The 27,629-nt window shown below is 39.4% G+C and overlaps 1 protein-coding gene across 1 annotated transcript in view; it reads left to right on the top strand.

Moving 5' to 3' along the window:
- Window positions 1-27,629, top strand: part of ADCY2 (adenylate cyclase 2) — a 204,755-nt gene that overhangs the window by 105,463 nt on the left and 71,663 nt on the right. Inside the window, exon 7 of the mRNA XM_032220470.1 lies at window positions 23,664-23,791. Coding sequence (XP_032076361.1) covers window positions 23,664-23,791 — 128 coding nt within the window. The remainder of the gene's footprint in view (window positions 1-23,663; window positions 23,792-27,629) is intronic.

Here is a 27,629-nt window from a genome sequence, read left to right as displayed (position 1 = left end):
TTGACGAATGTGACTTCGTCGAAACGTCGCCAAGACATCTCCAATTCTACGCGGGAGAAAACCCGAACAACTAGAGACCTACATATATATATACATATACATACATACATACATACATACATACATACATACATACATATATATATATATATATATATATAAAATAAGGAGGAGAACCCTGTGGCTTAGTGGTTAACACATCTGCCTAAGATTTAATAGAGCACAGGTTCGAATCCCAGTAAGGGTATGGCTAGCTGATGAGAGCTAAGTAGCTTGAAATAGATCTACTAGTCTCCCTTTATTTATTTATCAGCACAAATAATATAATATAATATAATATAATATAATATATATAATATAATATAATATAATATAATATAATATAATATAATATAATAATATAATATAATATATATATTATATATATATATATATATATATATATATATATATATATATATATATATATATATATAGTCAAAAGTAATCTGTAACAAATATTAACTAATTTTTCTTAGCTTTTAATGCAAAAACCTCCCAAATCAATTTCTTGTTTAGTCTTCTTTCTCAGTCCTCCCTGTGTACCACAAGAGTTCCTTTTAGTCTCTGCTCATTATCCTAATTTAAAATGGATTTGAGTGGTTTGTTTGGCAAAATTGTTTTTTATTCCTTGAGCAAACATCAACATGCATGTTGAGTTAAATGAGCAGCAGTTCAGTTCATGCTGTGTAGATATGTGCCTAAATGTATTATTTATCTTGCCTCAATCTAGAATTGTGGAGTGCCAAATTAACCAGACCAGAGGAGGCAACTGTTAAGAGATGGTGGGGAAAACACAGCCACTCTCTTGTCTTCTAACTGGAGTGTTTATATTGGCCCAGCACTCTCAGAGTGCAGCATACTTTGGAGTGCAGATTTCTCATTCATTAGCTTCAGGCTTGGGATGCTTCTGGATAGGTAGTTCCTTGTGCTACAAACTAGAAAGCGTCTTTTAAGCGTTGTCAAATCAGAGTTGGGGATGACGTGGGGGAGGGAAAGAACAAGGAAGAATAACAAATTGAGATTGATCTTTTTTTACGAACAATGCACAGCAGCAAAATCTTCTCTGTACCTTCTGCCCAATGCAAATTATAGGCAGAGAACCACATAGTAAAACCATTTCTCACTATCTGATTAGAGATGCATATTTGTAGGAGAATACTCATGCATTGACAAATAATCACATCTCCAGGAAAAATCTAATTCTTTCTCCATGCTCTTGGGACAGGAATGAATAAAAGTCTCCATTGATTGAGTAATAATATTTTTAGTTCTGATTGCCATTTTATTGCTTTAGTTGGTTTTTTTAAAAAAACAATGTGTTGTTTTCCGTTATGTTTTGCATTTGTAATTTATGATTTGTTTTAATGTCACCCAGAATCATGTTTGACTTGTGCAGCCATATAAATCCTACCAATCAGTCAAAAATGTCTTGGAGAAAAGTATTTTATCTGAAGTATTTGTCTACTATCTCTCCTCTAGCTTTAAAATATAGTCAGGGGGTACAGGCATGTTTCCTCTTAAAAAAAAAGCTATCCATGTTGTAATGCCTGTATTATCAGTTCTGGTTATTATTCTGGTCAGCATTTAAAATGTCCTGAACAGGCTTTTGTCTTATCCAAAGTGTCAGGAGAATGTAGTGAAAATAAACTAATATGATTCCCTAAAGGCAATGGAATGGACTCCACTCCAGTGAATAAAATGGCAGGGTGAATATGTGTGTACATGTGGCTGGCTGGCTGGCTATCATTTTACTGCTTTTTCCCTCCTAATTGAAATGTAGCACCCCAAATCCTAAATTTAAATTTTGCGTGTGAGAGGAAAGGAAGACCTACACCTACATTATTGTAAAGAATTGGTGTGGGGAACATTAAAATGTGATGGCGCAGTGGTTAGGGTGCAGTACTGCAGGCCACTGTTATCTGCAGTTCAGCGGTTCTAATCTCACCGGCTCAAGGTTGACTCAGCCTTCCATCCTTCCGAGGTGGGTGAAATGAGGACCCAGACTGTGGGGGCGATATGCTGACTCTGTAAACCGCTTAGAGAGGGCTGAAAGCCCTATGAAGCAGTGTATAAGTCTAACTGCTATTGCTATTGCTATAAGAAGCTGGGAAAGGGCGAGGACCTGAGAGGATGTGGACAGTAAATGCCAAAGTGGTCCCAGTTGGCAGTAGGAGCATTTGGGACTGCGACTCCTAGACTGGGTGAGTAACTTCAACAGATCCCAGGGACTACAAGAAAATTCTCTGTCCAGAACAGAGCACTTCTAAAAACAATTAGCAATAGCTATTGCTATTATCCCGGCTAAAATATTCAAATCTGCTACAGCATTTTAAGATTGCAAAATTTCATTACTGGCAGGAGGCAGACTAACAAGCCCCTCTTATTCTTAGATGTACAAAGATGTCTGTTTTGGCTACAGAATTTAAAACTTAGAACCTCAAAAGAGGCAGAGGAAAGCTTAAGAATATTTGCCCAGAGAAAGGTCCTGTTATATCGAATGGATCCTACTCCTAAATAAGTTTAGATAGGTTCCCACCCTAAAGCTTCAACGAAATGTCATGCTGCTTTGTATCGTGCACCTCATCAGATGACTCACACGGAAATGTTTTCAAAGCTAAATTTCAGAATGAGTAGCTAAGTGATTTACCAGATAAAGTGGGGTTGGGGGGAGGGGGGGCTTTGAATTGCAATTCCAACTGATGACTAGCATTGGTTGTGTAGAAGATAACTAATTATAATTTCACTCAATTTTGTTGCTGATTTTCCCCCCTAAAGAAACAATCTTCTCTCTTCACCCTAATCAGGGGTGGGTTTCAACCGGTTTGCGGTGGTCCCTGCGAACCGGTTGGTCGGCGAACCCGGAAGTAAGTAACTTCCGGGAACGGCGAAGGGCCCACCCGCGCGCCCGCGCTCCTTACCCGGTTTTGACTAGTTCTGCGCTTCCATGCATGCGCAGGACGCATACAGCACCTGCGCAATCCTCCAGGAGCAGCTGGAGCATCGCACAGACGCTAGTATGCATGCATGCGCCACGCACGTGCACGCACGTGCATGCGCGCCACACACGTGCACGAGGACGCCGCCAGCCCCGTTCCAACCAAACCGGTTGGAACGGGGCGAGAAACCCACCCCTGACACTAATGAAAAGGAGGTCCTAGTCATTCATAGAAATAGTATAAGATCCAGCAGCTATCAACCTAAACAAGTGGAAGTTTTCTGTATAGCAGTGTCTCAGGACAATGAAAGATATTGGTTATATCTGAAAGACCACCTCCATCAATCTAGCTGTCATCTAGCAGTTCTCCCTATGAGTTCAGAGATCCAGGGGTACTAGATAATTTTATTTCAAGCTATGTAGAAATAGTGTTACTAGAAGTTAGTGGCTTATAGGTTTAATAATTATAATTGATATTGTTAAATAACCAGACTGTTAATTTCTCTACAGTCATTAGAATACTGATTGTGATTTTTCAGTGTTTGACTTTTGTGGTTATTTCACCCCGTCTAGCATTTTTACTGTTAATGTTAGTTTTTTTCTGAAGCAATAAGAAGGTAGTATTTAGTTCAAGTATAAGTCAAGTGAGTGACACCTATTGAGGACACAATAATTTAACTAAAGGCTATGAAAATTTTCAGCTAGTTAGAAGATGTCCTGAAAAGATAAAACTGTGTTGGCCTAAGGACCAGTTAAATGGTTAAGAAAGAGTTGAAAACTAAATCTAAAAACTCTGTCATCAATCAGCTGTCAGCAAATGAGGAGGTTGTAAAACCACCAGGAATAAACTATACAAGACAGCTCATTTGAAGATTTGAACTAAGAAGAAATAGTGAGGCAGATATAGTTTGAGAAATAAAGAAGCTGAAAAATGCTATCAGCATTAGGAGATCAGTGGAGGAAAAAAAAATCCTATGAATTCCTGTGAGCTGATCTAATGCTGCAGAAACAGTAGAAATCTCTGATATATAGGTCATGAGACAAGAAGAGATTTCTAAGCCTGTATTCTGTGAGGTAGAAAAATCATCTTTGCCATATTCAAGGCAAGTGAGACAGATGAATCCAATTTTTATTTTGTACATCAAATTTGGTGGCAAATTTCCTAGATTATCAGGGAAGTTATTCTCAAGGGGGTCAATCCTAACCTTAACCATTAGTAGATTATGGGAATGCTATGGACCTAATTTTAAAAAAAAATTGGGGGGGGTAGTGGTTATGACAACAGCCTAGAAAATGGGACACTTTGAGTTCTAATGTCACCATAGGCATAAAGCCAGCTGGATGATCTTGAGCTAGTCACTTTTTCTTAGCCCTAGGAAGGAGGCAACGGCAAACCATTTCTGAAAAACTTTGCCAAGAAAATTGGAGAGACTTGTCCATGCAAGATCTGAGAATTGGACATATTTGAACAGAAAAGGAATGGACAGCTTGTTAAATACATGCTGCATGACAAGTCTATTAGGAAGAGCTATGGCTGGCTTGAAACTGCACTCAAAATAAATGTTTATCAACAATTCCCCATCATATGGAAGTTAGATATCTAGTGGGATATGACATATTCAATTACATGACCATACAATTTTCTTTAATTGGAAACAGAATTTTTATATATATTATATATATATATATGTGTGTGTGTGGTGTTGTGTGTGTGTGTGTGTGTGTGTGTGTGTGCGCGTGCTGATAAATAAATAAAGGGAGACTAGTATAGACCTATTTCAAGCTATTTAGCTCTCATCAGCTAGCCATACCCGTACTGGGATTCGAATCCCAGTAAGGGTATGGCTAGCTGATGAGAGCTAAATAGCTTGAAATAGATCTATACTAGTCTCCCTTTATTTATTTATCAGCACAAATAAAACACAATATAACAAAGGCAACAGTAAAAATATTGGGTTTCTGTCGTGATGGACTCTTTTGACGAGCCAATTGACAGAGAATGGAAGCAGTTAGCTTCCTCCCATAATATACTATGTGTGTGTGTGTGTGTGTGTGTGTATGTGTGTGTGTGTGTATAATATTATATATTATATATATATTATATATATATATATATATATATATATATATATATATATATATATACACACACAATATATATATATATAATTCCTGCTGGTTCTTACTTTCTGCTTATTCTGTATTATACTGTTGATTTCAATATATTGCTAATGCAATATATTTGTTTAAATTAAAAAAAACTAAAATGTAATTTCTGAAAATGTTAATGTATCAAAGTAAGTTATGTACTTATCAAAGAGAAATTGTTTTTCTTCCATTATCACCTAAGTCCAATATCAAATACAAGGGAATCTAACAAAGACTATGCCAGTGTGTTTCTTTTCCAACATTACACCTAGGGCTATGATCATGATTTGTGGCTAATCATTCAAGCCGCCATTGTTTTACGGGACCGTAAAATGGCTGATAATTATCACCATGATTTCATATTCTCCAGAATCATCATTCTTTTGCAAGAAGGCTTTCTGTACTTTATTTGGTTTTTAAATTGATTTGCCTCCATTCTCGTCACGGGGTTACTCTGGGCAACTTACAACAATAAAATGGGAAAAAGAGATTAAAATAAAAAAAATAGTAAATGAATAAAACAATAAATATGATTAATGGAAGTACAGTAATATGACAGCGCAAGGGGTGAGGTGGGGTCAGCTAGTCAGTCCAGCAAGCATTTCCAGTGATGTACTCTCTGATTGGGCGCCCAGGCCAACCAGCGGAGCCAGGTCTTTAGGACTTTGCAGAAGGATAGGATGGTGAGGGCAAATCTCACCCTATAGGGCAGGATGTTCCAAAGAGCCAGCGCTACAGCAGAGAGGGCTCTTCTCCTGGATCCCTGGATATTCCTTGATATTATCTTCTGGAATGTTCTTTTGGTATTGTTAATGGGAGAGAATGGAAACAATTCCTAGAAATACCTCAATAATTCTTGGAGATACAATTTAATAAGTATAGATTGCTTTCCAATTAATAAATCATCAGTTAGAGGGAGGCTTTGACTTTTGAATATGGTAAATTATTCCCCAGATACAAATATGATGTAAAAATGCAGATAGAAAAATAGGGACCACCTTTGGTGAGAAGATAACAGTGTTCCGTGCGCCTTCGGCGTTTAGTTATGCCGATCACATGACTACAGAGACATCTTCGGAGAGCGCTGGCTCTTCGGCTTTGAAATGGAGATGAGTACCACCCCCTAGAGCTGGGAACGACTAGCACATTTGTGTGAGGGGAAACTTGACCATTATCTAATATTCATGCTTTAAAATGCAAAATACAGTTTTGTAAACCAAATGGAAAGAAAGTAGGGACCAATAAAATCTATAACAGTGAATTTGAAACAGGACCAAATTCACTGGGTAAAATAGACTACTGTAATGATGACTGAATGAGAGTTTGATCTGTCTTATTGTCCTGATAGATTCTGGCAAACGTCATCATTTTTATCTGTGGGAATCTGGCTGGAGCCTATCACAAGCAGTTGATGGAACTTGCTCTACAGCAGACATATCAGGATACCTGTAATTGCATCAAATCACGCATCAAGCTGGAGTTTGAGAAGCGGCAGCAGGTAAAAGCTTTGTTTACTATTTTGTTTCCTATCATCATTTATATCATTTTGTTAGAGGTACTAAAATTGCTATTGACCAGGCAGGCGGAAGGAAGAACTCCTCAGAAATCAATGTAAGAGTTTTGTTTGTTCCAATTTTCACCCAAGATAGGAAAGGTGAAAATTCTGTTACTTTTAAGCTTTTGTTCTCCCTTTAGTTTGGCTCATAATGAAGGAAAGTTGGAAGATAAAACCTATATTAGACTCTTGGCATCCAAGTTCTTCTCTGGTATGGTCCATAGCTTTGAAACTTGAAGGAACATTCTTAATGCTGAAAAGAAATATTGTTGAGATTTGTGAAGCATTTTCAAAACTAAGTGTATATATATTTTTAATAAATGAGCCAGCTCTTTCAACAATAGGATCTTATGATATAAAGAAATGCTGGGAGATATAATAAGATTATCTACTTCTTGTTCCACAAAAAAATGAAAGCTTTTATTTGAATAAATCAAAGGCAATGGAGACAACATTGCTGCCGAGGTGCCGAGGTGGCGCAGTGGTTAAATGCAGCACTGCAGGCTACTTCAGCTGACTGCAGTTCTGCAGTTCAGCTGTTCAAATCTCACCGGCTCAGGGTTGACTCAGCCTTCCATCCTTCCGAGGTGGGTAAAATGAGGACCCAGATTGTTGTTGGGGGCAATATGCTGACTCTGTAAACCGCTTAGAGAGGGCTGAAAGCCCTATGAAGCGGTATATAAATCTAACTGCTATTGCTATTGCTATTGCTGTTGCTGCTACTGCCTCTACTGTTATTATTACCCTAATAATAACCATAGTCTATAGGCAATTCAAATTCTCCTCCAATTAAAGCTCTATATAAAGAATCTAAAAGAGGCTGTTGGCAGCCTGTCAAAAGCTTTTGTGTAGAATTTTTTGGCTATACCTGAATCTGTTTGTGTTGGTTTCTTTATTCTGCCTTGCCTCATCACTGTGTTTGTTATCATTTTATTGTTGTTTTTCCTATGTTTTGTTTCTAACGAGGAAAATATCAAATTCCTTCTTTCCTCAGTTTATTACTCAAGAAGTGTCCTATCCATCAAAGGCAAAATTTGTCAAAAAGTTATATTAAACAATACTTTGGCAATACTTTGCAGCTCCCCATAGGGTTATAAAGCCCAAAAGAAGCCACTAGATACCTTATTCATTATTCCTCTAATTGCAGGGATTCAACAAACATTGTCTCCATACATTTTTCAAACATGATAGCTAAAAACTTCACAGTATTATTTTACATAGGAAGGTGAGATTTATAGGACTCTGAATTTTGTATCCTATAACACAATTTTCTTTGTCTGCATTTCTTAACTGCAGCATATTGGTATTGGATCTGGGTACTTGAGAGACCGCCTGCTGCCAATTACCTCCCACAGACCCATTAGATCTCACAGGGTTGGCCTCCTCCAGGTGCCATTTACCAGCCAATGCCACCTGGCTATTACCCGGGGGAGGGCCTTCTCTGTGGCAGCTCCGGCCTCTGGAATGAACTCCCTGCAGGGATTCGGACCCTCACCTCTCTCCAGGCCTTCCGAAAAGCCGTCAAAACCTGGCTTTGCCGGCAGGCCTGGGGGTGATGAGTTCCCTCCCCTCTCGACATGTATGGCTGTGCGACTGTTGTCTACTTTTATTATTTGTATTTTGTCTTTTATGTTCCCCTTTTTTCCCCCTTGAATTGTTCGCCGCCCTGAGTCCTCCCGGAGAAGGGCGGCATACAAATAATAAAATACAAATACAAATTCACAGTTATGATGATATACCATTATAAGAGTGCATGAATATGATACACATTTGCTGAAAACTGCATGCTTACTTGGAAGAAACATTAAGCATAGTGAAACATGTATGGATAAGCATGCACCTACAGTATATCATTGTTCTTTACCTAATCTATTGTACTGTGGTCCCAAAGTTGCTTTTTTCAAGAGGCAACAGGACTTTCTGGTTTTTCTTTAAAAACATTTCGCTTTTCATTTCAGAAGCAAAATGTCTTCAAAGAAAAATCAGAAAGTCCAGTTGCCTCTTGAAAAAAGCATCTTTGGGATAACCAGTCACAGTCACTCATGCCCTAGTCACTTCTTATCTCGACTATTGCAATGCACAATACATGGGAGTGCCCTTGAACAGCATCCAGAAGCTTCAGTTGGTGCAAAATATAGCAGCCTGCATGGTTTTGTACAGAGCCTGGTGTGCATATGTGTCACCTCTCCTACGGGAGCTGCCAATTTGCTTCCGGGTGCAATTCAAGGTGCTGGTTGTCACCTTTAAAGCCCTTCATGGCTTGGGACCAGGTTGTGTAAGGGACCGTTTCTTGCCAGTCACATCTACCCGACCCATCAGAGTGAGGAGGCTGGGAATGGCTCCCATCCCCTAGGGAGATATACCTGGTGGGACCCAGAAGAAGGGCCTTTTCCGTGGTGGCTCCCTCCCTCTGGAACATCATTCCTCCAGAGATTACAATGCCCCCCACTTTTCTGGAAGGCGCTGAAGACCTGGTTCTGCCAGCGGGCCTGGGAAACTCAGAGCAGAATGGAGCCCATTCATGTGATCTGTCACCTGGACAGGGGGCGGGGGGTTATTTATTATATTATACTATATTAATTTATTTGATTCTTTTTATTAGTTATATTGTTTTAAATGTGGTTTTATATTCTGTAAGCTGCCTTGAGTTGCCATGGGTGAATAGGTGGCAATTTACATCCAATAAATAAATAAACCATGACCTGGATGACTGAGAATCTCCATAGATATTGTACTGTGGGCATTTTCACGGCATCATTTTAACCAGTAAAGAGGAACGAGTGAATGAATGAATGAATGAATGAATGAATACAAACTGTAAATTAGATAATGCAGAAGCCTAGAATATGAATTAATTATTTCTTAATAATATTTTTATACTTCAAATCCTTGTTTACAAATCATCTTGCCTTAGAAATCCCTTAGAGAGGGATTTCAGTGAATCTAAGACTTTAGAATTCGCCAGCAATATCCCACTCAGTGGGTCTCCTTTAGCTCATTTGAAATTGGGCATCTTAGCTGTCTTGATGTTGTTGGACTGTAATTTGTATTGTTCCTGATGAGGCCGGCATGTAGGCCAGTGTAGGTGAAAGCTAGCAGACAACCACATTTGATAACTGTCACTTTTCCATTTTCTGTTCCAAAGATAGAGCAGAATTGTATGGTGCATAGAACAGTATCAAGTTCTGTGTTATAAATTAGACAACTATATAAGCAGCCTGAGATACCAGCGCCTAATGTAGCCTCCACTCTTTTTTTCCCCCTTGGGAATCACTTCCAACTACACTACAGTAGCCCAAAATATTTTTTTTTACTGTTTGAAGTGGGAAACAACCAGAATACAAAGCATAAGTCCTAAAAGAGGTTGAATATAATTTATAAAATAAAGACAACATCCTTTAGAGCAGTGGTAGTCAACCTGGTCCCTACCGCCCACTAGTGGGCGTTCCAGCTTTCATGGTGGGCGGTAGGGGTTTTGTCCAATACTGAAGCACTTTCCTTTTTTTTAATTTAATTGACTTTTAAAAAAGTATTTATTTATTTATTAGGCTTATATACCGCTTCATAGGGCTTTCAGCTCTCTCTAAGCGGTTTACAAATTTTTTAGCAAATTGAGTCAGCAACTTGCCCCCACAGTCCGGGTCCTCATTTCACCCACCTTGGAAGGATGGAAGGCTGAGTCAACCTTGAGCCGGTGAGATTTGAACCGCTGAACTGCAAAACACAGTCAGCTAAAGTGGCCTGCAGTACTGCACCCTAACCACTGTGCCACCTCGGCTCCTATTAATATTAATTAAATTTTTATTAAAATTAATAGCATTCTTTAAAAATTTTCATTAGGTTTTCATAAAATCACCATTACTGTGGAACAGGTGGGCAGTTAGAAAATTTTACTACTAACAGAGATACAAAAGTTGGCGGTAGGTATAAAAAGGTCGACTACCCCTGGTTTAGAAAATTGGGGGGGGGATCTTGATTCTACCTATCACCCATTTATTTTGTCCATAAAATGTGAAGTATGAGCTTCAATTATCCAAAGATTACCAATTCCTATTATAAATAAAAGCAAAAATAGGAACTGAGTTCAGAAGAAAACTGTTAGTTCCCTCTTATCTTCGTAGATGCTTCCTTTCTTTTGATGTATTGCTACAATGTAAAACGTGGTTGGTTTTGTGCATCTTATTTTGTTTATTCTTTGATAGCTATCTACTAAATGTGGGGACTCTGTCTTATATGTGTGTAATATATGCACACATAAATACACACTTAGCTTATATATTTTCCCTCTGTATAAAATTGTTTGCCCCACTGTTTAAACTCTTGCAGAGAATAAGGCAAGGCAATTTCAAAGCCTTCAGGCCTCGTTTTGACACTGACAAGCAGTTAGCATAATTACCCTTGTTCATTTCAGGTATTTTGCATTGTGTCACTTATAAGATGTTTTGAAAGATTCTTCCAGGAGGCGTTGTTGGTATCTGAGATAGCTTACTAAATGTCACTTTCATGGAGGATGCAGGATCCTCATAATAATAATGTGCGTAGAAGCAGGACTCAAAAGCTGTGACAGGTTTAAATGAACAAAGTAACGGAGTGGGATTCTACATGTGTAACTGAATCAATGCCCTTCTTAAAAAAATGAGAATGAAAAGTGTTGTTGCCTCTAGAAAAATGAAGTCAGAAGGAAAGAACTTTGTTCTAAATAAATTGGAATACATAGATTTAAAAAAAAATAAAAAGAGGGGACACCTGCTATAAAAAAAACCCTCCCAGATCTATTTTGTATTATGTATGTTCATTTAATGAATAATGAGAAATTCAGAGACATAGACTTTTTAAAAAATTAGGGACTTACTATTTAAGCTGAAAAAGAGAAAGGAAATAGGGAGGGGGGAAGAGAACATTAGAGTAGAAGTAGATAAACAACTTGTACTTGGGTGAATTTCAGAGCTGATAAGAGACAAAGTGGTAACCAGAGGGGCATCATTGGAAAGCATTGATTATAAAGGGGGAGGGAGGGAGAGTTTGACTTCTAAGAGAATTGTAAGCGAAGAGCCGAGGTGGCGCAGTGGTTAGGGTGCAGTACTGCAGGCCACTTCAGCTGACTGTTATCTGCAGTTCAGCGGTTCTAATCTCACCGGCTCAAGGTTGACTCAGCCTTCCATCCTTCCGAGGTGGGTGAAATGAGGACCCAGACTGTGGGGGCGATCTGCTGACTCTTTAAACCGCTTAGAGAGGGCCGAAAGCCCTAGGAAGCGGTATATAAGTCTAACTGCTATTGCTATTGGTGTAAGCATTAGTGGCAGCAAGGCAGATTGTAGAACATTATTTAAGAAAGGGGAGACTTGTGTGGCTGAAACATGGCAGGTGGAAGATCTGTGCTATGATATGACAGCAGAGTGTAAAAGGGGAACAAATAACATTAATTAATTAATATGTTTCAGCTTTCACTATTATGAAAGCTTAAGAGTCGTATCACCCACCCAACTAAATAGTTTTCCCAATGTGATGACTGATCCAGTTATGACAAATGAATTAGCACTGATACATGGAAATTTGTTGGCCTTTGTGCTTCGGTTCTAAAGAAAATGATGTTCCTGAAGGAGAGAAAGTATTTTTGCTTAATAAGGAGAATAAATATGGAGAATGAATAGAATAAATAGGCAGATCAGTGCTTTATCATGTATTATTTGTAAATACAGCCTGTTGTACGTTCTCTCATTGAAAAAATTCTCAGAAGAACAAAAATTGAGGTCTAATCTCTGACAAATATTGCCTTTGTTTTGTAGTATCACTTCTATGACCTGCTTATAATGCAACAGAAAGCAGGAAACTTGTTTCTGAGGAAGGAAGTGTCCTTAATGTCTTGTCAAATCCATAAATAGGGACATGTTTTGAAGAGAACTGTCATTCATTGATCAATTTAAATACCATGTGTTGTCTGGGGAGTCAAGACACTCAAGGCACCCACTCGTTTCCCTTTTCCCCTAAAACAATCTAAGATAGATTGAGAAAGAGTGCCTAGCCCAAAGTCATCCAGGGGACCTTCCAGGTTTGTGTGGACATGAATTGTGTCTTCCTAGATCTAGTGTAATACAATACATTAGTGTATACTGGTTTTATTGAACATGATGAGTGATATTGTTTCTGTACACATGACCATTGGAGACATTTTAATAGTTTCTTTCCCGGAGCTTTGGCAGAGGCTTCTCTTTCTCCAAGTGAGAAATCTCTCTCCTCTTCCATGTGGACCATAACCGTGGCACGACAAAACCACGCTCGACTAAAGCACGCCCGATTAAATCGCGTCGCTGACGTCATCAACAGGGCAACAACAGCGAGCGCGAGAAAGAAGGGCGCTTTAAATAGCGCTTTAAAAGCAAGCCGATTCAAGTTAAGGTAAGGGTTAGTTTAGGGTTAGCTTTAGGGTTAGGTTAAGGGTTAGGGTTAGGGTTAGGTTAAGGGTTAGGTTAAGGGTTAGGTTAGGGTTAGGTTTAGGTTTAGGATTAGGTTTAGGGGAGTTAGGTTTAGGTTTAGGGGTTAATTTTAGGTTTAGCGTTTACAGCGTGCTTCTGTCTCCACGCTGTTGTCGCCCTGTGATGACGTCAGCTACGCTGTTTCGTTGAGCACGCTTTAGTCGAATGCGGTTTTGTGGTGGAACCATCCATAACAGTTTTCAGTATCTTTAGCAATTCACTTCTGCGGAAAAACTACAAAGTAAAGAAGAAAAATCACCCTCTTAAACCTACAACAGGGTCATTCCCTGGGACCAGGAGCTGTGCTGAGAATCATATCAATCTACCAATTGCTGCCTGTGCTGCTCAAATCTGGATGCAAAATGCCAACCCAATTGGCACCCCCTAAGTAGCCTGAATTAATGGCCAGGTCCCCTGATTTAACACTTTTGCAATGTGACTACATGAACCTGAACGGAAGATTTTCAAGTGTTGCTTTTATTGGACAAAAACTGTCTGTATGTTCTGCTTATGAATAAGAGAAACAAATAATATTCAAAAGAGCCCAATGCAATAAATTGCAAGGTGGGCTGAACCAAAGATATTCATGGCTTAATTCACACATAGAATTAAAATGTTATATCCGTTGCCATAAAACATGATGATGCCAATAAATTGAATGGCTTTAAAAGAAGATTAGATCCACTCATGCTGGACAGGTTATCAATGCCTCTATTTCAGCCACAGTTTGGAGCAGTATGCCTCAACGCCAGTTCAGGGGAACAATAGAGAGCAGAATATTATGTGAGCCCCTCAAAGACATCTGGTTGATCCTTATGAGAAATAAGGATTGTATTAAAATGAGTCTTATCCTGATCCAGCAATACAATATTATTATGTTCACTTATGGTAGCCATCTAAAGGACAAATCCCTTATGTTTTGCTTTTGGATAAAATTTATTTGGAAGCAAAAGTTCTGATTGATAACATAAAGTTTAGAAATATTGTGTATGTGTGTCCGCGTACTCACCCTTTCCTCTACCTTCTATGACTGCTGTTGTTCCCTTTTTTTTCTTCCAAATTATTAGAGTAGAAAGTTTTGCAAAGTTGCTCCTCCAGTCAGTCTTCTACAGAAGGTTACAATCCCTCTATCTGTGTTTTACAGAAGAAAAATGGAGGGAAGATTACAAATGATTAGACCTTGCAAAAGATTAAAAAGAGGAGCTTTGCAAAGCGTATACGCCATTCTTCAACATTAAAGTATTTTTGGCTGTTGCAAGGCTGTTATAGTTTCTTCCGAGGTTGTATCTAACTGCAGTTTCTCTGGTAGTCCCAGCAGAAATATTGTCTGTGACTACGGTATATCAATAAACTAATAAACTGGAGCCAGCCTTTAAAGGAGCCACATGAACTTGCAAAGGATGTGACTATGTTAATGCTTCAAGGGGTGTAAATAGTTTGGCTAAAATGCTTAGAGAGCCCTAGTGAACCGCTTTTAAATGCTTTAGTCAGCCCTACAAATGATAGTACATCACTTACTGTTTTGTCCCAAGCATCCCTGGATAAATTATGGTTTTCCTTAGCAAGGTGGCGCAGTGGTTAAATGCAGCACTGCAGGCTACTGCTAGATCAGCAGTTCAGCGGTTCAAATCTCACCGGCTCAGGGTTGACTCAGCCTTCCATCCTTCCGAGGTGGGTAAAATGAGGACCCAGATTGTTGGGGGCAATATGCTGACTCTCTGTAAACCGCTTAGAGAGGGCTGAAAGCCCTATGAAGCAGTATATAAGTCTACTGCTATTGCTATTGCTATTTTTCTTATTTAAAAATTGTGGAAGCCTGGACTTTTTTGTCTTTTATTTTCAAAAACAGGAACGTCTTCTGCTTTCTCTGCTTCCTGCTCACATAGCCATGGAAATGAAAGCTGAGATCATTCAAAGATTACAAGGACCCAAAGCAGGCCAGCTGGAAAGTACAAACAACTTCCACAATTTGTATGTCAAAAGCACACCAATGTAAGGTATTGTAACAGTTCTTGGAACTGTATTGATCTCATCCTTTCATAGGGCTCTGGGTCCCAATGGCTTGGGGTCCCAATGGGGGAACAGCACAATGGAGGTGGTTGATCAAGTAACAATTGACCCCACTTCCCTCCACTCTGCCCCCGCCATCCCCACCTGTCCTTCACTTTTAATGTTTAATTTTAATTTATTTATGTTTTAATCAATGGTGAGTTTCAAAAATTGTTCGAACCTACTCTGTGGGTGTGGCCTCCTTTGTGGGAGTGGCTTGCCACCCATGTGCCCGGATGGGAGTGGCTTGCCACCCATGTGACCGAATATGAAGATGCCGACGACACTTGTCAGAACCACCTTAAATTACCTCACACACAGCACTGGCATGCATAAGAATATGATGTAAGCTTGTTTTTTAAAAGGCATCTTTGGTTTGTGTTAAAACAACTTCAACACACGCAATGTTCTGATTGCACCACAAACGCAGTAGTCATCCTTACCTTTCACAGAGGCACTGAGTTTTATAAATATGAGCTTGATAGTGTAGAATAATCATATCCAAGGACCAGTGGTGGGTTTCAAAAAATTTTAGAACTCTTCTGTAGGTGTGGCCTGATTTCCGGATCCACTGGTGCAACCTCTTCTAACTGGTTCGGTAGATTTGACGAACTGGTTCTACCGAATAGGTGCGAACTGGTAGGTACCCACCTCTGGTTTTAATGTACTGCGATACATATGTATAAACATATTCTAATGACTGTAAGCCACCCAGTGTTACCCTATGATAAGATGGGTGGCCAATAAATTTTATAAATAAATACATTGGTGGCAGTAGCACCAAATTAGTATTTTCTTCATTAATGTAAAATTAGCTCATTTTTTTTTCTGTTCTTTCTCTGATACTAATGTAAAAGCATAAACAAGATAGTTAACATGTAACATTGTGAAAATGTACAATAAAACCTCAACAGTAAAACTTCAATAAATTTATTTTTGGAAAAAAACTGAATTTAGTTGGGATATTGAATTAAAATGCACCCTGCAGGCTGAAAGTATGGCTTTTATGGGAGATACAGAACGTAAAAGAATAAGTTAGCTGATGGTATGGCTTCAGTCAGTTTGATTAACTAACCCAACTTCAGCTGATTTTCAAGACAGCAATGCTAGAATGTGTCTCTGTCACAAGGATATGGTGAGCTGTCATTAGAAATAAATGGAATAATCAGGTTTGCCCATATCAGCCACACATTCCGAGCTCATAGTAGAAGTAATGGGGAAACAGTAGAATAGTGATTCTATAACATTTAAAGCTCTGCATTCTTGTGACGTTTAGCGAATTTGAAAAGCTGGTATGGTTTATGTATGGCACAGTTTATACACTGGATTGAAACTGCTGAAAAGTGTATACCGTATATACTCGAGTATAAGCCGAGTTTTTCAGCCCACTTTTTGGGCTGAAAAAAGCCGCCTCGGCTTATACTCGAGTCTACAACTGGATCCGGCAGTGCTGTTGCCTGTTGGAGGAGGAGGAGGCGAACCAGCCTGCCATCGCCGGCCACCGCTAGCCCCGCCGCTCTTCCCACCCCCTTCCAAGCCCCACAGTCCAGCGGATGGAGCAGCGAAGCCCCGGGGCTTCGCTGCTGCTCCCCGCATTTTCTGCACGGGGATCCCTTGGAGAGGGGATTCCAGCCTGCCATCGCCAGCCACCGCTAGCCCTGCCACTCTTCCCACCCCCTTCCAAGCCCCACAGTCCAGTGATGTTGTTTGTATATTTTTCTCATGGACTGCCTCCACGGCCTCCCCGAGCCTTGCCGCTGTGCTCCTCGGCCAAAGCCTCCCGATGCTGGGAGGGAAGCTGTCATTCCCTCCTGTGCTGCCTGCTAGCTCCGTTCTCTGCCTTGAGGGAAAGCCGCCCCTCCCTGCCTCCCCGCGAGCCTGTTTCCCAGCGGGAAGCCAAGGAGCCTCTCTCAACGCTCCTTCAAGACCTCCGCGCTGTCTTGCCTCAGCTGTCTTAGCTGCCTCCAGGGGCCTGGAATCCCTCCTGCCTGCCTCACCGATCTCCATGCTGCCCGGCCAGTCCCCACCTCCGTGAAAGCTATCAGCAAGCCGCGAGCCGCCTCCAGGACCGTTCTGCAAGCCAGGACTGAAAAAAACTCTTTGGGGTCTGTTGGGCATGCGCTGTAAAGGAGGGGGGAATTTTAAACTAAATAAAATAAAATGTGAATAAAGCAGCTGGAGGGAAAGGGTGAAATGCAATTGTGAATTGAGTAAAGCAACTGGAGGGAAGGAGAAACGTAATGCAAACAAATTAACTGGAGAAACGTAATGCAAACAATTAGCTGGGGGGAAAGGGAGGAATGTGAATTGAGAACTTGGGAAAAGTGAGCTAATAAAGAATAAAGTGAGCTAATAAATAATAAAGTGTACTTAGCTGGAGAGAAGGAGAAATGTAACGTAATGTGAATAAATTAGCTGGAGGGAAGGGGGAGGAGTGAAATCTGAATTGCTTCTTAAAGTAAACCACGCACACACTGGTAATAGTTCATTTAAGGAACTGCTGTTGGGATGAATCAATTAAATTGGGGGAACTGCTGTTGAAATGTATTAATAAAAATAATTCTCTTAACCTGGGGGATAATGCAAATGTAAATCTCAAAGTTTCTTGTTATAATTGGGTGTCTTCCACCCCCCACCCCCCCATCAACTAATCTGGGGGAAAGGGGGGTGTGTATTCAGATACATTGAAAAGGGCCAGCAACCACTCTGCTGAGCCCTAATTGGCCTAGGGGCATTAGAGGCTGTTGCTAGCCTCCAAGAAGCAGCTAGTCTCCTCTGATTGGCCAAGGTACTGCAGCAGCAGTTGCTGTGCAGTATCTGGTTCTGATTGGTTATTTGGGTTGTTACATGGCTTATAAATACTGGGGCGCGATCTGTTAGAATTTGAATCGCTGTCAGCTTGATGTATAATAAAGTCCATCTTACTGGCTATCCCATGGCTCCTGTGATCCCTTCAAACCCATCCCAACAAAAATAAAAACAATATACCAAGAAGGTTGCATACTGGTTGTGATTTGATCTCTTCGGGGGATCCTGGGGATCCCCTATACAAGTATTTTAATATTGCAGACTTGCAGTATTATAAGTCATACTGATATTATAGAACACTTTAATTAAGCGGGTCCCTTGAATAAACATAACTTTGAGTTTCAAATAACACTGATTTTTTCTTTTTGAAATTTACCGTAGCTGCTGCATTTCCCACCCTAGGCTTATACTCGAGTCAATAACTTTTCCAGCTTTTTGGGGTAAAATTAGGTGCCTCGGCTTATATTCGGGTCGGCTTATACTCGAGTATATACGGTAGTTTTGGAGGAAGTTGGAGACATGCATTCTTCTTAACTCCTATGTGTACGACTAGGAAACGGAAAGCTATCTTCTCACTTTGCTTCCTTAATCTTCCTTAATGTTCTGACCCAGCTCCTCAAACACAACAAGCCCTATGAAGTTAATTCAAAGATTCCTTCATTAGGAGCACCAGCAGCCCGGCAAAAAGTTTCTGTCACTGCAGGCTAACAAATCCATCCGGCTGGGAGATGAATAGTTGTCTGCCACACCTATTAATCTCTGCCCCCTGCCTTTCATTCCCAGAGCTAGGGTGGGGCCGAAGTGGCGCAGTGGTTAGGGTGCAGTACTGCAGGCCACTTCAGCTGACTGCTATCTGCAGTTCGGCGGTTCAAATCTCACCGGCTCAAGGTTGACTTCAGCCTTCCATCCTTCCGAGGTGGGTGAAATGAGGACCCAGACTGTGGGGGCAATATGCTGACTCTGTAAACCGCTTAGAGAGGGCTGAAAGCCCTATGAAGCGGTATATAAGTCTAACTGCTATTGCTATTGTTTTTTTTTTAATTTTTAATTTAAAACAAGTACAACATCTTTCTTTACATGCTATAGAAAGTGTATCAGTTGGTTACAAATAAACTTTTGTGCATCTCTTCCACAGTCAACAAACATAATTCATGTTAACTCAAGCATTTTAACTCAAATATTCATACATATCACCATCATCATTTTCATTTGACTATAATTATTCTTAAATAATAATAATAATAATAAAATAATAATAATAATAATAATCTTAAACAATACATGCCCACACCAGTGGGAAAAAAAATCATATATATTTTATTTATTTTTTAATAGTGACAATTATTGTGATTAATAACCTTTGTATATGGTCCAAAAATATTTCCAACCTTCCCTTCTCATATCCAATTATTATTTATCATATCAACTCCACATTATATACATTACTATCAATATCAATTATTATTCAGCTATATCTATTACAAATAAAAGTAATTAGATTTAGCTAATTTTAAATTGTATTCTTCCATCTATCAGCCTATGTCTCTCCAATAACAAAACCTTCTTAATCCTATTGCCATTCGTGGAACAGATTTACCAAATGTTTTTATAAGCAAGTCCAAACAGGGATATCTTCGCACCTTTTTGCTCAGGATGTCTCTGATGAAATAATAACGTTGTCCCAGGCTTGTTAAACTTTTCAGTTTGTCTTTAATTCTCAAGGGTGGAATTAAAAAATCTGCAAATGATGTTTCATAAAGTGTAGATTCTTTAATACTTCTCATTCCTCCTGTGCTCTGTCTTTTAAAATGAATCTTCTGTATAGCTGCCCCCCTTTCCAGCATTGCATTTCTTTCTTCCTCCGAGATAAACCAGACGCCCTGCGTGTCAGCAAGTTGAGAGACTTCATTTCTCACATTCTTTATTTGTATTTCAGGAACATTCAAACATTCAACGTTCTCACTTTTTTCTTCATATTTTAATGTCAAATAATCCAATTTTTTTTCAAATCTTTCATATGAATCAAACAACTTTTGAAATGCAGAGAAAAATATTTGAAATGAACCTTTTGAAGTATGTATCGACACCATGTTGTGACGCAGTTAGAGGCTCTAAAATATTTGCAAGTAAAAACACGCTGGGAGCTGTGCGATCTTATCTGATCTTAGACCAACACAGCCAAGCAATAAAAGTGTCAGATCGTAAAAAGCCAATTTGTAGTAGATTAGTTTACAACCCACTTAGGAAGAGTCAGGGGGAAATGTTGAATGTTGAAGTAGTCTTTAAAACATTTAAGAAATAGGGTAACCACCGGCCATAAATCCATTAAGAAAAAAACCAATTCGCCGCTAGATTCTTCTGTTCTTTGGTTTCAATTAGCTTAAATTTTAGTGCGGACCGTCTCTCTTTGAGTAATAAAATCAGCTTACCAGTTGAATCCACTTCCACCATTCTTAGGGGCAACCTGCAGTTTCGGTTAGCATACAGCTAATCCAGAAGGAGCTGGCAAGAGGGGTTAATTCCAAGCCCCCCAGAGACCTGCGAACGTCTCTGAGGTCACTGGATCTCCCCTCACCTTTCACTGTCTCTCCGGGACAGCTAGGGTCCGAACGACCCGTCCAAAATTCCTTTGGAATAGGGGAATTTCAGGAATAGCCTGAAACTCCGTCTTCTCACTGCTAAGCCCCGCCTTCTTCCCCCACTATTGTTATTCACTAGCAGCAGTGGCTTTTCCTTCCCAAGGATCGGCCCACAAATTTCCACTGCTCTCCTCTCCTCTGTCTTCTGCATATCCGCATCAGGCACTGGACCCAGCTATTCCTCTCTTCCTCATCAGCCACCTCCAGACCTGGGGCTGTTGACGCTCCATCTGAGGGCTGACAGATGGCCCAGGCTCCGCCTCTGTTTCTCACTCTGTTAGCGCCAATCCCTCTTCCCCCTCGGAGCTCTCAGGTTGCCTTGATGCTGACCCTGACTCTCATGCTGCCTCCTCATCTGATTCGGCTGCTGGAGGGGCCGGTGGCTGACAGACCACAACACTTAATAGCCTTCCAGCAGCTACCTTTTAGGAACCAAGGAAACAACATGGACAAAACTGAGATGAGTTGTGTCAGTTGCTTCCAAGTTTGCAAAACGCCAGGCTGTTGACTCATTCCACACCCATTCCACTCCAATTTTTTCTTTATAGCTAAGTGGCCATACTATTCTTTGTTGTAGTCTGGTGGTTATTCAGATTTTTGCAGACCAGATTGATAGATCTACATTAGCATGAAATAGGGGTGAGAAGATTTTTGTTACTGTAGGATCTGTAACACTTAAGGTGGGATTCTGCTTTTTTGCCCCTTACTCTTAACATTAAATAAAAACAACCGTCAGTCCCCTTCAAACTACTTCTGAGGTTTTGGAAAATGGAAGCAGTGACTGTATCAGTGGTGGGATTCAGCCGGTTCACACCTATTCGGAGAACTGGTTGTTAACTTTCTAAACAGTTTGCAGAACCGGTTGTTGGAAGAAATCCTTTTGTTTTCCCCCCACTTTACAGGGCTAATCCTGTAAGGAAGGCAGGGAGGAAACATTCTGGTGTTGTTTCTGGCCTAATCTTGATTGCCCTGCTTACAAAAGCTGCCTCTCTGGTTAACCCTGATTACATTGTAACAGCTAAGGTGAAGCGCTCATCGATGTGAGTGACCTTGAGTTGGCCACACCCACACAGTCACATGACCATGGAGCCTCACCTACCCAGCTGGTCCCTGGGCAGAGAACAGGTTGCTAAATTATTTGAATCCCATCACTGGACTGGATGGAGATGCCTTCAGCCTCTGCAGGAGTACCATTAGAGGTGCCAGTGAAAAGAGACTTTAACTAGCATAGTTCTAGATGAAGCCTGATGAATGCTGGAGGCCTGCCAGAATAGTTTTTGATGTCTGGGATAAAATCATCACACACATGACCAATCCACTAAAAATAGCTGTGTAAATTGGCTCTTTGGAAATCCCTTGCGAAAAAATTGTTGGTGGCTAAATGTGTTTGTTTCTGATAAGATATTTGGAACATTCCCCATTCCTGGTTCTATTAAATGAATGTTAAAATAAAATATTGTTTTTTAACTTGAAAAAAATCAACAATGCTAAATTCTTTTATGTGCAGCATTTTATATGCCGATTGTAGGATTTACTCGCTTGGCTAGTGATTGCTCCCCTGGAGAACTGGTGCATATGCTGAATGAACTCTTTGGCAAGTTTGATCAAATTGCAAAAGTAAGTATGTATTAGTTTTGTTCATGGCTAATACTATAATGTTGCCACTGTATTTTTATAACCATAATAGGTAACAATAGCACGAGCCTTTCCTGGATTCTGCTTCCTCACAGCCTCCAAAAATGCTTTCCTAAAAATGCAGGTGCCTCTTTTGAAATAATTGTTTTGTCACATCCTGGCATAAGGAGGGAGAAAATAAATTACTTTATAACACCTCCATTTCACAAAAATGAGGACAAAACAGTATAAAAATTTGAAAATAATAAAAAAATACAATTTATGCATTAAATGCAGTAATATTTTATTGAGGACCTGGAATAAAAACCCTTTGTTCTGTTACCCGGCTCTTCACTTTGAATTGCTCACTATTTATATGCAGGTATACATTGGTGTTGCAAGGCAATGTTTTTGAGTCCTAGAAACATCACTCATTACTCTAAAGCTCAGTTTGTTGAATAACAACAATAGTTTTCATAATCTTTCAGAGTCACAGTAGATGCAGCATATGTTCCAGAGTTTGGTTCCTCCTCTTTGACTGGCCTACTCTGCCACTCTTCTATAAAGACTGACAGCCATTCTATCAAAATTTAGGCTTTGCCATTTAAAGTTGCATTGCAAAAAACCAAGTATCTTAGAGGAACTGGTGCATCTGAGATATCTCCTTGACATCTCCTTGTCTTGGCATAAGGAATTTTCCATGACACAGTAGTTAGATGTGCATGTGCATTCCCACATCAGCTGATTGTTGAATAGTGAGTTCAGAGTATGCCCTGGTTTGCTTCCCTGGTTTCTTTGTTATGGAGAATAGCAGAATAAGAAGAACTAAGCTGTCTTTTGGGCATCTCCCCAAACATTACTAAATGTGTCAAGGGTCCCTAGAGGAACAATGAAATTTTGAATGACTTAAAGTAATGCTCAGATTTCATTTAAAGGACTAATTTTATCCCATAAAAGAAATCAGCAATGTAGCAGTATAGTATTACAGCTTAGAAAGTGCCAGTATTCCTGCAAATGCTCAAATAGAGATGGTAACAAATATCCTGTGTTAAAATTTCAAGTCTGTTCCCAAAGGACCTGTCTAATTTGGTGTCATTAAGAAGGAGTGTTGGCTTTAAATCCCTGGGAGTTTGGAGACAACATTGATGGAGCTTGCTTCTGATTTTATAACTCAGAAAAAGTAGGTCACTGGAAATGGGGAAGCAGAGAGCTCTGGAGTTCATTTCAGCTATAAACATTCTGGTCCAGTCATCTCTGTATTTTTAGATGGAATACAATTGACACAATCAGGTGCATCAAGTTCTGCAGCTTTGCTGATAAGCTTTATGTTGCTGCCTTGACTCTCTCCTAACTGATTCCCTCATCCCTGTTTCCCCTCTCCCCCCCCTTTTTTTTTAAAGGAAAATGAATGTATGAGAATTAAAATCTTAGGAGACTGCTACTACTGTGTGTCTGGCCTTCCAATATCACTACAAAATCATGCCAAGAATTGTGTGAAAATGGGACTGGATATGTGTGAAGCTATAAAGTGAGTAAATATTTTATATATATATATATATAAAATATAAAATACTCCTTTCTTTAAAAATTATGAAACAAAATTTAATAGGATAGGTTTACTCCATGTCTCTTTCCCAAATTCTAATTTTTTTTAATGAAAATTTTGAAAAAAAAAACTTTTACAAATATTTACTTCCCTCCCCCATCCCCCCCAACCCCCCCCCCCCGGACTTCCTAGAACCAATACGGGGTATAAATCTTTAACAAAAACATTCTAAAACAAACTTTAAAAAATTAATATCATCTTTCATTTGAGCTTTAACTCCTCCTTGCTAGGCTAGCTCTAAACAAATTATATCATTCCTTGTTTCTTTAGTCATAAGCTATCTGAAATTTCTTGGTCCCATATTTATTATGAGTATAGTCAATCCATCTTCTCCATTCCAGTTTATATCTCTCGTTTGAGTGGTCCTTGAGATATGCAGATATTTTAGCCATCTCAGCTAGATTTGTTACTTTCAATGTCCATTCTTGAATGGTAGGCAAGTCTTCCTTCTTCCAGTATTGAGCCATCAAATTCTAATTTTTTAGTTCAATATTTTAAACTCAAATCTGATTGAGAGGCTTGCATTTTTTTTGTCCTGAAACTATGGCAATGAAGGATATTAAAGTTTATTTATTTTATTCAGACACAAAAAGGGCTCCTAAGGTTACCAAAAAGTGTTAACTTTAAAATATAAACCTTAAAACATTACAATGCAGCAGAATTTAGAATAGGAGAATACCAGTCTTTTAACAACAAAAGAGAAATGTATTTATTTAAAATTATTCAGAGTGAACAAAAACAAACCCTGATCTCTGGAGGCACATTTATTTGATGTGGAATGTGGAAAAAAAAAGTCATGGCATGAAAGTGTTCTGCAAAAAAAAAACTTGGTATAAATTTGGCTGCATTCAGTGTAGTGGGAATGATCACACTTCTTTGAAATATGTAGCGGTCACCAGTAATAAAAAAAAAATTCCACAACTATAGGAAGCACTCCACAGTACACAATTTCCCCCTGCATATGGAGAGCAGCAAAATAAGGATGGATCACCCTGTCTTCTGTCAACACTCCTATTTATTTATTTATTTGTTTGTTTGTTGTTTATTTATTTATTTATTACATTTTTATGCCACTCCTCTCCCCTGCAAGGTGCATCTGGGTAGCTAGAAGCATCTGAAGAATCAGTCACCTTCTAAATGACACATGGATAATAAAACAGTTTCTTAAATGGGTTCCACCACAAAACCGCGGTAGACTAAAGCGCATGTGACTAAAGCGCGGTGACAAAACCGCACCGTCAAAACCGCGCGACAACAGCGCGCCGACAACAGCGCGCCAACAGAAGCGCGCTGTAACATAACCCTAAAAATAACCCTAAACCTACCCTAAACCTAACCCTAAACCTAACCCTAAACCTTACCTTAAGTTAAATCGCGCTTCTGTCGGCGCGCTGTTGTCGGCGCGCTTTTGACATCGCGGTTTTAGCGCCGCGGTGTTGTCGGCGCACTTTTGACGTTCGCGGTTATGTCGTGCCACGTCTTAAATGAATATGCGATATAAAACTGAAAAATACGCTCATTCTCTGCCCAGGAAATAACTTGTGAAGACTACCTCTGTCTCTGAAGTTATTTCTCTTTAAATTCATGAAGAAATTCACAGTCTTAATTACAGCTGTTAACAATTGCTAGGTGCCCCCTACATAGCCAAAGCTCAGGCTATCAGATGTCCCATTAAGCATGTTACCCATTCCAAATGTTTGTTGTGCAATCAACAGTTTTGTCTTCACTCTGTGGATTGGGTGTAAAGTTAATTTGTGCTAATGTACAAATTAAATGCAATGCTGCCGCTTTTCCACAGACACTTAATTCCCTCATTTCCTCCTCTGTATTTTAAAAGGTAACCATCATGAACTTTCTGAAACGAATTCCTATTGAGAAAATGATCTTGGTGCTACTGAAGAAGCAATTAGAAATCATCAATGCAATCTAATCTTAATGTTCAAGTTATTGAGAATAACTGCTCAGAATAATCTAATATAGGTAGGGATTCATGAAAAAAAATGGGAGAGAGAAGGGATTTTTCCCCTTTAATTTTTCCCTGCAGATTTATCATTTGGCAGGCAAACTCATCCGAGTTGGGGGTGGGAGAGGAAATGGGGGGGGGGAAGGCTGCTATAAAATGGTATAATGTATTTTAAACAGTAACTCTATATGCAGAAAATGAAACTCCTAGTTCAGTGCTGATTCTCTCTTATTAGGGCTGGAGGCAAAAACCTCTCTAGAATCTCGTTGCTATTCATTCGAAATCCAAATACTTTTTTTTTCATAGTGCCAAACGAACGAACACAAAAGAATTTCATAAAGCAGGTCATAAGAAAAAGGAAATAAAATCTTAATCAAGGTGTTTATCCATGAAGCTCCTTTTTCAATTTTAGTCTCCAATTGCAAGCTTAATTCTTTAGTTAACTGGTTGGTGCTGTATGGTTCACTGTTCCTGTACTCCGCTAAGCCTGAACTGATCTGATAAGTGACATTTAGGGAGGGAAATGGAGCACAGGAACTAAGGTTCACACAACTAATTTATTGCAAATTAAACAATGGTTTGGGGGTTTTCATATTTTGATCTACTCTCTTAATAATTAATTATGTAGTGAAATGCTAAATAAGCTGTGTCCTGATAGATAGAACTTCACTTCTTCCTTCATTCTGGTGGGTAAAATTAATTAGTTGGCATGGTTTACAATTTTGTTGTAATGTTATTTGGGAATAAATCTTGTGTAATATTGACTAGTACTCATGGCCTCCCAGTTTGTAGCCTGGTGTTTTAACCACTACACCAAACTCTCTCAGTGAAATAAATTGGTGGTTATTTTTCCCACCATATTTTTTTCCTATCTGGTAATGCCAGGTGAATTTACCAATCATGGGTTATCCCACCTTAAATCTATAAAGGCAAGAGCCGAGGTGGCGCAGTGGGTAGAGTACAGTACTGCAGGCCACTTCAGCTGACTGCTAGTTCAGCAGTTCAGCGGTTCAAATCTCACCGGCTCAGGGTTGACTCAGCCTTCCATCCTTCCGAGGTAGGTAAAATGAGGACCCAGACTGGGGGTGATATGCTGACTCTGTAAACCGCTTAGAGAGGGCTGAAAACCCTATGAAGCGGTATATAAGTCCAACTGCTATTGCTATTGCTAAACACCATTTAAATGCTAAAACAGAACAAGGTTTAGCAATAAGGGCAAGCGGGTGCCAACAGATCTATGAACCCATCTCTTACAAGGAAGAGCTGTAACTAAATGTAAATTTAGCAAGCCAGGATTGAATATTCAAATTGAATAGAAAGCATTATTTATTTGGGAAAATTTATATGGCCGCACAACTCGCAGTCAATAACTCCAGGCAGCTTACAAAGATGAAACCCAATATTATGTGAAAACCTCAATGAATGGAAGCCAGAGTGGATGGTGGAGTTTAATATCTATTAGGCAACTGATGGGGAACATTTGTGGAAGATTGCAACTTAGACTGTAAAAAGATAACTTAGACATTCAAAATAAACTGGCTGATATCTTAATAATTAAAAGGGATATGCAAACACTAATCCAAAAAATGAGCTAGATAATTTTTCTATATTGGATTACAAAAGAAGGCTTGATAAAATTTTGAAGAATCATAAGAAGGGGAAACAGAAAAAAAATGAAAAGAAATCAAGTTCTATAACATTATTTGAGTGGACTAAAGATTAAGATTGATAGAAGTAAAGGGAAAGAATATAAAGCAGGTTTATTTGATTGGGGTTAAGTTAGGTAACCCTTAGTGG

This window comes from Thamnophis elegans, chromosome 6, assembly GCF_009769535.1.
Source record: "Thamnophis elegans isolate rThaEle1 chromosome 6, rThaEle1.pri, whole genome shotgun sequence".
Classification (NCBI taxonomy): domain Eukaryota; kingdom Metazoa; phylum Chordata; class Lepidosauria; order Squamata; family Colubridae; genus Thamnophis; species Thamnophis elegans.
The sequence above is the reverse complement of the archived record's forward strand: the minus strand, read 5'-3'. Positions and strand labels throughout refer to the sequence as shown.